Here is a 15,585-nt window from a genome sequence, read left to right as displayed (position 1 = left end):
TTTTTTGAGCCAGACTATTTGGATACACCTGCTTCTGGAGAGGTCATGGTCTCCTAAAAGAGTTTACCTGGGAGTCTGATACTCAGAGCTATAACTTGGGCAGAATCTTCAGCCCCATTTGGGGTTCCCAAAAGATTGCTCCATTTTGCCTCAATTTTCTTCTCTTTAAAATATGGCTACAGTGGGGAGGAGTATTGAGATTTTTTCTGCATTTTTCAGACTGTAAGTTGTATCTTTCTCTCTTAAAGAACTGCACAAAATTTGGCTTTCCAATGAGCTGCACTATTATTTACATTTTCTAACCTGCATTTGTTCACTGTTTGGCAGTGCCAGCCATTGTTAATAAGCCACAGTATTTGTTAGTTTGGATTTTCTATTCACTTTCTCAGCGGCCACACTTCCTGGGTGAAAGGCACCCATTGGCACACTATTTGCAGAGAGACGTTTTCTTTCCCTAAGAAACCAGGAGGAACAAAGTCAGTTTCTATGAAAGACAAACATTTTGTAACTCCTTTTTCCCTGTTAGAGTTATCGCTTGACCTGAGATATAGGATTAGGATAATTTTAGTTTTTTTTTTTTTTGCCATTTCCACTACATTCTATTTATCTATTTCTGAATGACCCAAAGACCACCGGCTGACCCAGTTGTAAGAGAGCTCAGTGATATAACAATCTAACTCCCTCATTTTCAGATGAAGAACCAAGGTCCAGAGAGGTGAAGTAGTTTGAGCAGGGTCACACCATCAACTGATAGCAGAATCAGGTCAAGACTCAGGAAGCCTGACTTCCTTTTTAGCGACCTTTCCATGACATCATGCTCCGTGAAGATGATTTTCTCAGTGTTTATTTTTGGGTAAAGCAAGAGCAGGGCACTAAGTGATGCACAATTAGCTTCTGACTTTGGCATTCCTTTTCTAAATGGTGGCAAGTTACATGTAGCTAGATTTTAGACGTTAAAATTTGGAAGGTCTAATTCTTGTTGATAACTTCCTCCTATGGCGAGTCCTAGTTTTTTCCTTCCAATAGGTTATTAGTATCTTCCAGTAGGTTGGATGAGTCACTTACAAGGGGACAGAGGCTCCTTTCCCACCTCTTGCAGAGAACTCAGACAGTGAAATGATGGGGACAGGGATATTACTTGGGCAGCAAATCTAACTGTCCAAAGCTTTTGTGATCCTTCTATACATTATGTCATATTTCAGCAGAGGAGTAGAAATGCAGCTTGGTTTCCTGAAGACCTTTTCCTCTGCATTGCTGGGCAGAGATCCCTCATTTAAAAACCGACGAGTTGCCACTTTTGAAACTGAAAAACGAAAATGCATCCCTGTCCCCATGGTTTTTATTGTCCCACAAATTCAGTTCAGGAGCACTCACATCTTTGGGTATTTCAAGTACAAAATCAGGACTTAACTTCAAAAGGGCCCTTTGCAGTTTTGTGGTTTCCTCAACCCCAGGGAATCTGGGAACATTTTGTAGCAGGTTGGAAGAGGAGCCTTTCCCTGATGCCACATTGGGCCTGGGTTATTGTAGTGTCAGGGTCCTTATAAGGAGGAGAGATTAAGAGGGAAGAGAAGAGGGAGCCTCAGAGGAAAGGAAGGGGCAATGAGAACAAGGAAGAGGAGAGGAAGTAAGGCCCAAGGAAAGGTCAGGAGAGGCGGAGGGATCCTTTCTGTGTGTGTACCCTCTACCTCACCACCAGAAACAGGTGTTGTACATTGCATCATAGGGGCTGAGGGGCATGGGGTTTCTGGTCCACCAGGGACATGCAATATACCCCCAATAAGACCATGTCACCAGCACACTTCAGAAATTCTGATTTAACATTTTCACTCCTCATCTACTCTGTGCTACTAGAAGCAAGAGTTGCTCTAGTACATGGGGCAGAAATATCACATTTGATGGTGAGCCTGGTGTGATTTCAAAGTTGATGGCTAGAAATGTCTTTTCCTTCCAACTGACTGATGTTTGAAATTCCTCCATTAAAGCCTTTTCTCTTGGGCTCAAGGCTTGTATCCAGTAAGAACATTCTTCCCCCCACCGCATCTCCTCCACTAGGTTAATGACACTTTATGTTGTTTCCCTCAGTGGAATCAAAAACATGGATTAATTGGGTGAGAGAAGAACATAGGGCAGTTGAGTAATTGGCTGGGTTGAGGTTACAAAGAAAGAGAACAAAGTGAGGAAGCTGAAGTAGCTTGGGGGAGGACTCATTTAGAGATGAGAAGCTCGGCCTCTTGTGCCCACTGCCCATTGCCCACTTCAACCCCCTCTTGTACTATACTGGCAACAAATTATCAATGCCTAGCTGGCCAGTTCTGCTTTTTCAATATTTCTCTCCTGATGGGCTAGTGATAAGTCACTGTATTACCTCTTCTCGTACATGAGTCGTGTTTCAGTCACTGTTTTTCTGACAAGTGTGGAGCTCCTTGCTGAGATTTTTGTATATATCTAGGCTTATCAGCTGTATTTACCAGAAGCTTTTAGGTAGAGCTACATTCTGGGGAGACTTTCTCAAATGATTGCTCTTCAGCCAGTTTATGTTGTTGTTGTCAGAGGTGGACACTTTATAAATACTTCGTAATTTTTTATTGTAAACTGACAATTAATAATTGTGTATTTTTATGGGGTACAAAGCGATGTTAGGATTTAGTAATACAATGTGGAATAATTCAATCAAACCAGTTAACATATCCATCACCTCAAATACTTAACATTTCTTTTGTGGTGGCAACATTTGAAATGCATTCGCTTAGTGATTTTGAAATGTACAACATTATTAACTATATTCACTATGATATGCAATAGAGCTGAAAAAAATCACACGTATTCCTCCTGTCTAACTGAACAAATTTTGTGTTCTTACACCATCATCTCTTAATTTCACCCACCTTTGGCTTCTGTAACCGCCATTCTACTCTCTACTTCTATTAGTTCAATTGTTTTAGATTCCACGTATAAATGAGAACATGCAGTATTTGCCTTTCTGTGCCTGGGTTATCTCACTTAGCAAACATTTTCAATTCCATTCATGTTGTCACAAGTGATAGAATTTCTTTCTTTTTAAAGGATGAATAGTATTCCATTGTGTTTATATGCTACTTTTTTTATCCATTCGTCTGTTGATAAACGGGTTGATTCCATAACTTGGCTATTGTGCCTAGTGCTGCAATGAACATGGGAGTGCAGATATCTTTTTGACAAACTAATTCCAATATTTTGAGTAAATACCCTGAAGTGGAATTGCTAGATCATATGGTAATTTAACTTTTTGGAGAAATCTTCATGCTGTTTTCTATAATGGCTGTACTAATTTACATTCTAGAGGTGGGCACTTTCTGAACTTGTCTTTGAATTCTGGGGTTAAACAGTATTTGGTTCTCAGGTTCCTAAGTATTAGTGTTTGTTTTATTTTCCCCAATATTTTCTACTCATACCCCAACCCCTAGCGTACACACACAAGCAGTCAAGTGTGCATATAAGCACACACATGCACACACACCAGCAACTGAATTAAGAAATGGTGAGATTGTACTGACAGATCCATGAAGGTCAGAAAGTTTTGCCTCAAATTCTTGCCCCATAACTGACTTAATGTCTGACATCAGACAAGTAATTTCACCCTCTCTCCGTGCTTTCATTTGTCCACATGGAGGCCTCATCTGACTTGCGGTTATCAGGAAGCTCATTAATCTCACAAGCTTCAAATTTCCCAATAGTTGCTTTTTGGCCTCTAGATCTGCCTTTTGACTCCAGTGTGTTGGAGAAGTTTTGTGGTATGGAAGGAAGAGCCTTTAAAATTTGGTGTCTAGGAGATGGGTTCAAGTCCCAGTTGTACCTATTTATTGACAAGTCATTTAATCTCCAGGAACCTCAGTGTCCCCATTCGCAGAATGAGATTAATAATTAATGGAAGGAAGAGCCTTTAAAATTTGGTGTCTAGGAGATGGGTTCAAGTCCCAGTTGTGCCTATTTATTGACAAGTCATTTAATCTCCAGGAACCTCAGTGTCCCCATTCGCAGAATGAGATTAATAATTAACCTATATTCTAGATTTTTGTGAGGATTAAGTAAGATCGGAGATACCAAAATGTCTCAGAAGCATCATGCCAAAGTAAGATGCTATTATTTGGGGGATCTCTAGGACTGCTTAGGGATTGATATTGGGTCAAAGAGTTTGCTTCAGGCTTTAGTTGTTGCCATACTTGTTTTCTCTCTTTTTCTCCCTTTAGCAAAATTGTGGAAGTCAGGTAGGTAAACAGAGAACTAGGATTCCAAGAATTCTTTTGGATGGGCTCCAAAACCTCAGAGGGCCCCTGGAGCTCCCCTGCATACTCTGATTTGGAAGCTTGCCTGAGTCCATAACACTTCCATCCTCTTTTGCAACCATTAGTTTTGGCATCCCAGTGTGTCCTAAGACCCACCCAAATCTTTGGACAATTCTGGCATCTACAAAGCTCCCTTGGAGATTGGCATGCTGTCCTGATAGCCTCTAGATCTCAAGACAAACAGTCAAATATGGCTGAGGGTGGGGGACTCTTGAGTTTGAACTTTAATAGTATGTTTTTCCAAAATAAGATCCAATGGCACCTTGAGTATTCCAAGTGCACAAGGGCTGAGAGTTTCAATTAATGAAACAGTCTGATTATTTACTGGGCAACTGTCTGTATAAGACACCACACTAGGTACTGTGTAAAAAGAAAAAGCTTTGAAAGCAGAAGAGTTGGGCTTAATGTGTTTAGGGCCTAAAACATGGCCTAGTGGTTGTGTTTAACCATACTGTGAGCTCCTTAAGGATGGAGCCATCTCTGTATTTCCAGCCCTAGTACAGGAGGAGTGGAATAAATGAAAGAATGCATGAAGGAATATATTTTCAAGTTGTTTACCTCTTCTGAAAACAGAGTAGGCTCAAATAGTCCAATTATTTGAACTGTTTGAGACTTAGGGAGAGTCTGATGCCAGTTAATGGAGGTTGGACTATGTGGTATGCTCTTTCTACTTGCCTCATAGAAGGCTTGTTCAAGCCTTGAATCAAATATTTGCAAAATGCTTTGAGATTCTCCAATTAAATGTGCTAATTATTATGGTCATTGTCATTATTATTAAGGGATAAATATATGTGATGTAAAATAGGGAACAGTGGATTTGATATTTAAAGGGGGCAAATCTAATTGGAATTTCGAAGTTAAACAATTCAGAACTGCTCCAAATGAGAGCTGCTGAGAGTGAGACCATATTTCAGATTAATGAGTTGGAAACACATCCCATTACTTTCCTCAGTCTTGGTAAACACATTTTTTTCTTATGGATTAGAGGAAATGAGAGAACAGATGAAAGAGAATTGAAAGGAGGAGAGAGAAGCACATTGAGAGGAAAGTTTACTGGAAAGAGAGGAAGGCAGAACAGAGGCAGAAAATTTGACTCCTCTGAGGTCGTCACTCAGGCCCTGGGGTGACTAGCTTGAGTGTACACTCCTTTTCTCTTCTTAGACCTGTGGTTCTTGACAACCAAGTAACTGAGCTATAAATGGAGGCCAACTTGAGGTCTTGCCCTACCTGTGAGAGTCCCTTGGCTGGAAGAAAAGAACACTGCACAAATGTAGACCTCTCAAAATAGCCAGGATAATTTAGGCTTAAAATTTAACAGCCTGTTTTCTATTTCTACTCTCTTTTTGGGTTTGGTGAGAGCCATTGAATGAGAGGGTAAGGAGGTAGGTAGAATCTGAATATATGCACCCTAGATACAGAAGACAATGGCTTGCCTAATGCCAAAAGATCAGGGCACAAATGATATACAAAATCTTCAACTGGGCATCCAGACATTTGGTTGCTGTGAAGCCAAACATCCACATATTCCCAATGATGAAGCTATATAGTGGCGGGAGACAAAGCATCTGGATGACAGCTTGATATGGTGTTCACTTTTCATCTGGCTGCTCTGGCTCAGCCCCGTAGGGAGGAAGACTCCAGGGAGTGGTGAGGCAATTTCTGAGCCAACCTGAATGCTTGTATCCTTTTGGAATATTGATTATAACATGCTTAAGATTTTTCATGTTTTCTATAATAAGGGCAAAGGCACAGAGGAGACCTTCTGGCTGATTGGGAAAAAAGGCTTCACGAAGCCCCTTCCTGTGCCCCCACCAGTGGACAAAGATGGGTAAGTGGAGTTCACATTTAATTGGAGTCTTCCTATGCCATACTCTGCCACACTTTCTTCACTACCTATTTAATGTCTCCCCTGCCCTGCAGGCAAGTGGGCCATGGCCTACAACCAGTGGAAATTGCAGCCTTCCAAAGAAGAAAAGCAGAAAGGCAGTTGGTGAGAAACAAGCCATAAGGTAATAGCCAGGAGGAAAACAGCACAGCAGCTTGCCAAATTTTCAAATCTGGAGCTTCCTTTGGCATGCGTGCCAGTGTCAGCCTACACTCTGTTGGCATAGTGTGATGGAGCTGGAGAATTTCCACGGTCTAATAAAATGGGTGAAAATCTTGTTGTGGGGAGGCCTGCTGCAGGGTGAACTGCACTTGAGGGAAGTTGTCTGCCCTGGCCCGAGAGAGACCCTTGCCTCTTGCCCTGACAACACATTTGAATGCTAACAAAGCTGGCCTTGCTATCCAGTTATCAGGTAGGTACACCTGTCTCTTTTACTGTTGAGCACCTGGGCCACATGGTGAGCCACATCAGATCTTTAGAGACTTACATCTGTCTAGGCAATAGTAATAGGACTACCTGCTATTCCTGGGATCTGTTGGCAAGACCACCTTGGAGGGGATATTTATGTCATTTCCTCCGGAGGCACTGCCTGATCCCTTTCACGGTTGGCCTTGCCAAGCAAAATAAGACTGGCTACTCTTTAACTGCCTGGCTTGTATTCAGGACAATTTCTCCCATCCTTTCTCCCCTACTAGGATGGTACAATTCTGAAGCAGCAACAACCACCTAATTATCAGGAATTCTCTCCACATATTTATCCATATTTATCTCTGAGGAATCCATTGTGTTCTTTGTCTCTTCTCAGTATCTCTTTTCTTTATCGTGTTTGCTTTTTGTTTTTTTCTTTTTTAAAATCTTGCTTTCTTATTCTCTCTTCCATGGAAACTTTGACCCTGAAACACTTCGCTCTCTCCACATATCCTTGGAAATCACAAGATTCTAAGGTAAACATTAAGGCATCTCCACATACTCCTGCTCCCTTGTTCTCTAACCTGTCCCAGAATAATCACAATTCTAACAGCAACTACTAAAGGCATCCACATACTTTCATATTCTCCTACTGGCCTCTGATGACTTTGTTGATTCTTTGTGACTGTTTCTGTCCTAAGGAAACCCCAATGCATCTTCACTTCTGCAATAACAACAGGTACCCTGAACTAGTCGTAAACATTTATGCATTACAAAGGCTTCTGTATTGAGTGTGTGGCTCTTCTGCAGCCTCCTGCATCACCCTCTGACTCCCTGACACCTGGGGCCAGGATTTGTTCTACAGTCTTCCAATTTCCAGAACCATTCTTTCCTTTGAGTAGGGAAACACAGCAACAACCTCTGACACAGACAGACACACACCCTCCCTCTCCCTCTCTTTCCCCTTCCCTCCCTTTCTCCCTCTCTCCCTCTCTCCCTCTCTCCCTCTCCCCCCTCCTCTCTCTCTCCTCTCTCTCTCCTCTCTCTCTCTCTCTCTCTCTCTCTTTTTCTCTCTCTCCCTCTCTCCCTCTCCCCCCTCCTCTCCTCTCTCTCTCTCTGTTTCTCTTCAGGAAAGTGTTTGGAAGCTCTCGAAGGATTTATCCCTTTGGAAGGGTAGTGTGGCATTGGAGGCACTGTACAAGAACCCATCCATTCCTAAGAATGTGTTGGAGTTTGCAGCACAAAATACTGCAACTCACCATCATTGGCTGTGTGCTTGGTAGTGCTTTCCTGACATACAGATGAATGTTGCTTAGGTCATTTGTAAATTCACTCATCTGGAACCCCTTGACAGAGGGCCAGCTTCTGTGTACTGTAGATATATGGAACAGATCAAAGCCATTGGGTCAAGAGAGGATTCTACCTCTGGTCCTGGCCTCGTTAACACATGTACTTCAATCAGCCTGTTAACTGACCACATGGCCTTGCTGGCCTATACAAATCACAAAAGTCCCCAAGAAGTACACCCCTGACAAATTTCAGAAGGCTTGTCCTAAATCCAAGCACACCTATGTTGCTGTTACTTGCTAACACTGCCTATTCCAGAATGTTTCCAACTTTCTGTGAATTTACAGGCTGACACTTACTGGGATAGACCCAACTTACAAAAGACCTATGACACCTATGAATGCCACTGACTTGCTGCCACCATCGTAAGAGATGTTGAGGAAAAACTTGAAACCTTTAAGAGAGCCCTGTGAGGTTGGACAGGAAGGATGAAAAACTGCTATGAAAGGGGGCACAGCTTTGGTGAAGTGATTATAGGGGCTGCCTCAAGCAGGGCCCTACCTGATAACTCTTACCTTGTGTCCCCAAATATCCACTACTTCTCAAACCTGGTTTTTGTATCATCTGGTTACTTTCCATAACATTTCACCAACTGGGGTTAATTTTGGGCTGACAAGCCCCTCTTTTAATCATAGATGTGCTTTTTTGAGGGTGAGAAGCAATTAATCACCCATATCATAATGAAGGTGAACTGAGCTAACTGTTCAGGAGGATTTGGTTATTTTGATTAGGACAAGGAGAAATGGCGAAGTTGGCAGTTTTGAAGAATAGAGGGTCACACTGGCAGACTTGGGATAACACAAAAGCAGTGGATCCCTGGGAAATAGGAAAGGGTGAAAGTAAGTATGAAGATGGAAAAGTTAGCTTACATTCCACCTCTTTTAAGCCTTTTGAGTCTTTATTGGACTCAATGGATGGAGAGAAAGCACGTTTTCCTTCTGCTATCAGGACCCAAGACCCCCACGAGAGCTTTAATATAACTCTGCTCCATGTGAGTTAAATCAGCCTTTGTGGACTGGCTAGAAACCTGACCACCACACATATAGCACTGTTACATTGGAGGAAGCCATTCCAAGTTCCAAATCATCGACTTATAAATGTGTAGAACATACCTCATTAGTAAGTTGAGACCACCTGTATATTAACATGCCCTCTTTTTTTAAAAAATTTATTTATTATTATTATACTTTAAGTTGTAGGGTACATGTGCATAACGTGCAGGTTTGTTACATATGTATACTTGTGCCATGTTGGTGTGCTGTACCCATCAACTCGTCATTTACATCAGGTATAACTCCCAATGCAATCCCTCCCCCTTCCCCCCTCCCCATGATAGGCCCCGGTGTGTGATGTTCCCCTTCCTGAGTCCAAGTGATCTCATTGTTCAGTTCCCACCTATGAGTGAGAACATACGGTGTTTGGTTTTCTGTTCTTGTGATAGTTTGCTAAGAATGATGGTTTGTTAAATTTGTAAAACCCCTGTAAATAGCAATGTCTAATCATGCAAATCTGACACATGTAATAATGTTTATTTGTTTAACAATCCAGGAAAGTTGAGCAATTTGCAAGCTGTTTATGGAATATAATAGTGGTGTGGGGCTTGGAATCATTCATACTGAAATCCTGTGAAAGGCCTAGGATATATAAGGTATGCTTACTGTTTTGGCCTAGGATATATAAGGTATGGTTACTCTTTTCTCTTTCTCTCGCCCAGGGGCAAAGGGCTCCAAGATTTGAATCTTCTCTTGGTGAGGCAATGGAAAAGCTCACTTCAGTTCAACAAATTGTTCTGCTTGGGCAAGAAATTAGTGAATGACTACACCTCTGAGGATGACCTAATTCCAGTGTGAGCAGGACACTGGGAAGTATTTTTAAAAGTTTCGCTCAGTACCCAGCTATCACTAGCAAGGCCGTATGAATGTAAACTGCAATAGATGTGAACCTTATTGAAGAGTAGAGAGCCACCTCCAAGTTTAGTCATTCCAAAGTAGCAGGCCCAACTTGGATGAAGATGAGAAGCTCTCTATTTTCACAGAAAAAAAGTAGGAGGCACTATGTTTTCTTTTTCATTTCATTTTAATCTCTAGAAAGTATTTAATGAACATAATTTATGACTCAGATACTATAAGATTAGTGCCAGGAAAAAAAAAAAAAAAACCTTCACAAACATACATCTGAATCCCAGTCTATTGTGATCTCAATTGGCTGGAATGCATAAGGAAGAAGGAGGGAGAAGAGTCTGGTTAATTGTGTTGTTTGGATAACTGAAGGCTAAGAAGTTTCTTTGTTTCCTTATTGCTCATTTTTCAAAATCTTTCCAAAACTGTCACGGTCTCTTTTCCTAAGTTGGGCAACATAATTGGATTGTCCTTGCTAGATGAGTATTTCATTGCGACTCAGGGTAGTATTCTAAACATGACAGAATAAATGTAAGATATGTTGTCAGGGTAAAATATATAAAAATCATGGATTGAACTGAGCGATTCCCTTAAAGTTTTGTACTTTCCCTCCCTTTTCCTGCCCACCCTGCCTTTCAACCCTCTACCCCTTCTCCTAAAATAAATCCCTTTGAACATTTGTTTTTACTTTATGCTTTTAGTTTTCCAGATTCCACTTTCAAGGGGTTATTGGCAGTGGCTTGCCGCAGTCACGTGGACCAAAGCAATAAGGCTTAAGTCTCAGGCATGTTTAAAATAGTTAAGCAAGCTTTTCCTCTTGTTTATTATATTTAAAAAATCTCCTTATTAAAACAGCTGAACCCAAACATATCAGCTAGTAAAGCAGTTAATTCTTTTTAGTACAACCCCTTTTAAAGAAATAAATGCCTAAGGTATAATTTGATACCTTTCTCACTATTATTTAATTTTTCCACTATCAACTCACCCTGAATCTGAGCTTAGAGTCAAAAGTTCTTCCCAGCAGTTTTCCTTCAACCTTTAGTCAAAGGCCCTTGGACTACTTATCTCTTAACAGAATCCAACTTCTGCCAGCCTCCGGTGGTCTATTTACCATGCCAAAGCTGTTCAAGAGGACGCAGAAAAGGCTTAAGTTACCTTTCAACTTCCTTGAGCTGAGTTTCTAACTCCTTTTTCCAGACATATCAGAGAAGGACACATAAAATATCATCCTCTATTTTTATCAAGGTCTTAGTCAAAAACTGAGCTTTTAAGACCTAACTAGAAGTTTGGGCGACAAATGTAATAATGTTTATTTGTTTAACAATCCAGGAAAGTTGAGGAATTTGCAAGCTGTTTATGGAATATGGTGGTGGTGTGGGGCTTGGAATTATTCATATTGAAATCCTGTGAAAGGTCTAGGATATACAAGGCATATGTTTTCTCTTTCTCTCACCCTAGGGCAAAGGGCTCCAAGATTTGAATCTTCTCTTGGTGAGGCAATAAAAAAGCTTTTCTTCTTCCAGAGATGGTAGCATTATCCTGCAGTATACATATGGAAGGATAATTGAGGGCAAGGGAGTGGGAGTGGGGCTGCAGCTCCAGATCCTCCATGAATTTGTATTCTCCCAAACACAGTTCAGTTATTTAGCCCTAGGACCTACAGCTCCAGCGTGGGCGTGCAAAATGAACGTTGCTCAGCCAAAATCTTTTATTAAGCAACAAAACCCACTGAGAGTGATTCCTAACTTTGTATCTGATCCTATCCCCTATTTCCCTCCTTAGTATTTCTCTAGTCCAGCATGTCAACCAAGTTTATCTTGTCAAGCCTACTAATTCTGTCTTGTTCATGATCACATCTCCCTTTGCTTGATTTTATCATGAGGCCCTTTGTAAAACTATTCCATCCATTTTTAGATTCTTTTTCATTAAGGCCTTCTGCATTGACCAAAACTAAGTTTTCTTCAATTTTTCTTAGTGCTTTAATTATCTGATCAGAAGAAAAACCATTCCCTACTCTCATATACTATTTGATTTATTTAGTGAGGTACAGCATGATTCTCACATACAGCTGATTATTTCTCTATTTGTCTGTTGCTACTAGCACACTGGCTTGAGTTGGTCATTAAGAGGGAGTAAAAATTTCTTCCCAGTTGTTTTCCTAAGTACCCTTATATTCCTTGTATAAAATAAATTATTTAGAAAACAATTCAAATAAAGTTTTCAAACAAATTTAAATTTATCTTATCACATCCCTCATATCTGCTTGTTTTCTTGTGATTTATCTTTTAAAAATAAATTATTGGAAAAACAAAGCCAAATGTGAATGGACTGCAAGTTAGGTTTTGCTTATTTGAGGTTTTACTGTACTTTACAACATAACTTAATAAAGTGATCATCCCATGGGGAATTATATAAGTCCTTTTCTTTAGATTTTTTTTTTTTCCTTATGGACCTCAGCAGCAATATATGTTCATTGTAGAAAATTTAGAAAAACACAGAAAGGCACACAGGAAGTTAGGATTGTTCAAAATTCCTTTAGATCCTTTATTCTATCTTCCCTGTTTGGCTTCACTTCATAGATTATTGCATGTTATTATAGCATCTACCTAGCCAAAGAATACCTGAACTCAGCTGATTCTGAAATTACCCACTTTGCTTTTATTTTATTTTATTGTTGGCAATATTATTCATATTTTTGATGGTAGAGGTTGACTCTGTTTAGATTTTGGGAAGCTTTCAGTGATCCAGTCATTCTTTCTTGCACTTGGGATAGTGAAGCAGGAGGAGATAGCAGATGGCTATCTACTTCATCAGAGGGCCATAACTAGGTTTACTACATAAAGCAACTCTAACAAGAAGTATTGTTGCAAGGACTCTCGTTTTTCCTACCCTGTCTTAGACATAGTATAAACAACTTTATTACCAAACTACTCATATAATTACATTCTTGTCCTTAATCCAACTGGAATCAACTTCCAAGGAGTAGGAGGTGGCAAACAGCCAGACAGTAATACTTCATTCACTGGGTGGTCACATCTATGTGACATCAAATAGTTGAACGTAACTTAAACACTCAATTGAATCAAGTAAGCATTAATTAGCCAAAAGTCCACAGAGGATTGACCATTTTACTTTAACCTCTTCTCCAGCCAAAGCTTGTGGACCTAATCAATGCATTTCCCATCTGACCGGTTGAATATAGCCCATTACAATAGTGGAGTCTGCGCAATAGAATTCTCTCTCACCCCTTCTGTGGTCCATGCCTTTTTCTTGGGTCAAGATAATTGGTGAGTAGACCATAGACATGGACACAAGTTACCTTTTATAAGACATTATATGTCTGTTATTTGTGTGGTGTTTGTGTTTCTCCTAGAGTAGTTTGTAAAACCCCTGCAATCTTACTTATTTTCTAGTTTGGATTTGCTGTAGGCCATGAATTGCTTTCAAAGAGAGAAGCCGAAGTGACCATTCATCTATACATTCACTTTGGCTCACTATAAATTAGAGTGGCTCCAGTTGCCACTAAAGATCTTTCAAAGGTGACTAATTCCAAGCAAATGAATATACATATAGAAGCATAGAGCTGGCAGGGCCTTTGGAAACTATCAACCCTGTTATAGTATGAAGGAGAATATGAAGATTCTGAGAGGAGAAGCGATCCTTTCAAAGTTACCATCTAGTTAGTAAATAAGAACTTGCTTTAACAAGTCAAAAACAGATCTGAATTGTCAAGGAAAACCTCTGACCCTTAGGAATACTTCTTGGAAATTCTGGGGGTAAGATCCCTAACCGTGTACGTACAAGCATGGGCTTGGCAGGAATACTCTGGTTTGGGGTGTTTTGAGCTAGATGACTGCTGACATCACAATCCAGAAAGAAATAGAGTACAGAAGGAAGATAGCAGATTCCTTGATCACTAAATCAGCTTTACCATGCAGACAGGATCTAATCCATATACGTCCCTATCTAAGATGATCTGACCCAAGTGAATGGAGAATAAACCTCTAATTCTGCCTGGCCCTATGGATTCATTTGTAGCTTTTAGCACAGGACCCAAGTCCTATAGAACTAAAGTCTCAGAAATACATGAGGCGATGCCTGACTTTGGAGAACACCAAGAATGTCTTCAATGTGCCCAATATCCAAATGGTAGCTCCTATATATATTGAGAGGAGTCAGGGGAGAACCAAACCTGTGAACTTTAAAGCAAGATAAGAACTGAATCTGATTACTACTTGTCGACACCAACTTTCTCCTCCAGAGATAGGGAATTTCCTGAGTTGTGAGTACAATTTTGTATCCACTGGGTGTAGACTAGCCAAAGAAGGGCTTTACTTCAGGGGTGGTTGAGCTTATCATGGGCAATAGACACAGGTGAACTTCTCATGACCATGGCTTCCTGGAATGAGAGATCATAGGAAAAACAATTGTTCAAGCAGCACTGGTAATAAGAATGAGCTCTCTCAGGGACTAGCTGATGGAGCTAGTTTGGGTTTGCTGTAGGTCAAGCAATAATGAATCTCTTTCAAAGAGAGACTGGGGGGAGAGGTGACCATTAACCTATATACTCACTTTGGCTCACTATTAGTGGCAGTATTTTAATTTCATTGGGACATCTTTGATGTGGTTTAGAAATAAGTCCAACTTGTTTGGTGGGGCATCCCTTGGTCCAGGAGCAATCTAGGGTCAGATTAAGTTTTTTGGATGGTTGTGAGACTGTAGAACCTACCTCATTGGTCAGATTTGGGTTCACTTAGTCACTGACCCTACAGGGTAAACATTAATACAAAATATCCCCACTTATGCTTATAATTAGAAAGTACAACACTATTCTAATGGTTTTTAGTAACAGTATTCCAAACCATATCATAAGAAGGTTATGTTACTCCAGGGAAGTAACTTTTTTCCCTTCTGTATGTATATCTTTGCTGCATTTAAGTGTATTTTTCTGGGATCACAGTTCACCTCCTGTAATTTTCCTGCTCCAGAAACTTCAATGTTCCACTAGTTTTATAAATTTCTTAGTTGGTTTCCAACCTAGCTTTCTCTACCCTTCTTCTTGCAGTTTATTCTGTAGTCAAAATCTATTATTAGCTCTTTCCTTTGACATTTTCTGATTTCATGCCATTAATCATGCTGTTTATTCTACCTAAAATTCCTTCTCTGTCTCCTACCACCACATGTCCAAATTCTACCCATTCTTCAAAGTCTAGACAAATATCTCTTTTCACCAAAAGCCTTCCTTATTCACTATAATCACATGTCTCCATTTCGAAATTCCTAGCTATACTTCTTTAATGGTTATGTAACATTAACTTATTTTACGGTTGTTTACTTATCTTCTTGTCTCAACTATATTTGACCTAGATTTAAAAAAATTTTATAAGCTTCTTGAAGGCAGGAACTATGTTTAATTCATCTTTATACTCTGCACAGTGCCTGATGCATATGACAGGCACTTAATAAATATATGTTAAATAAATAAATGAATATTTCTATGTCTTTCTGCATATGTGTCTTTTTTCTGAGCACTTTTACCCCTTTTGTTATTTAATGTTTTTCTTGTGTTCCCATCCATCTATTTACTATCACCCTCTCTCTCATCACCTGTGAAGATATACATATATATACTCACATATATATAATGTAACTTCATACCTATTATTTAAAAACAAAGTATATATTGTATTTCTTGTGTTTGTTAGATGTTAGATACCTCGCT

General features: G+C 40.0%; 1 protein-coding gene across 2 annotated transcripts in view; it reads left to right on the top strand.

Annotated features, from left to right (window-relative positions):
* The window catches only part of GUCY2F (guanylate cyclase 2F, retinal), a 106,051-nt gene extending 90,686 nt beyond the window's left edge, over nt 1-15,365 (top strand). For both annotated transcript variants that reach the window (XM_065538787.1, XM_074029754.1), the window contains 3 exons: nt 6,065-6,153; nt 6,246-6,334; nt 9,680-15,365. In XM_065538787.1, the coding sequence (XP_065394859.1) occupies nt 6,065-6,153; nt 6,246-6,333 (177 nt within the window). In that variant the 3' untranslated portion in view covers nt 6,334; nt 9,680-15,365. The remainder of the gene's footprint in view (nt 1-6,064; nt 6,154-6,245; nt 6,335-9,679) is intronic.
* Nucleotides 15,366-15,585: the final 220 nt, after the last annotated feature.

This window comes from Macaca fascicularis, chromosome X (genome assembly GCF_037993035.2).
Source record: "Macaca fascicularis isolate 582-1 chromosome X, T2T-MFA8v1.1".
In the NCBI taxonomy this organism is placed as follows: Eukaryota; Metazoa; Chordata; class Mammalia; order Primates; family Cercopithecidae; genus Macaca; species Macaca fascicularis.
The sequence above is the reverse complement of the archived record's forward strand: the minus strand, read 5'-3'. Positions and strand labels throughout refer to the sequence as shown.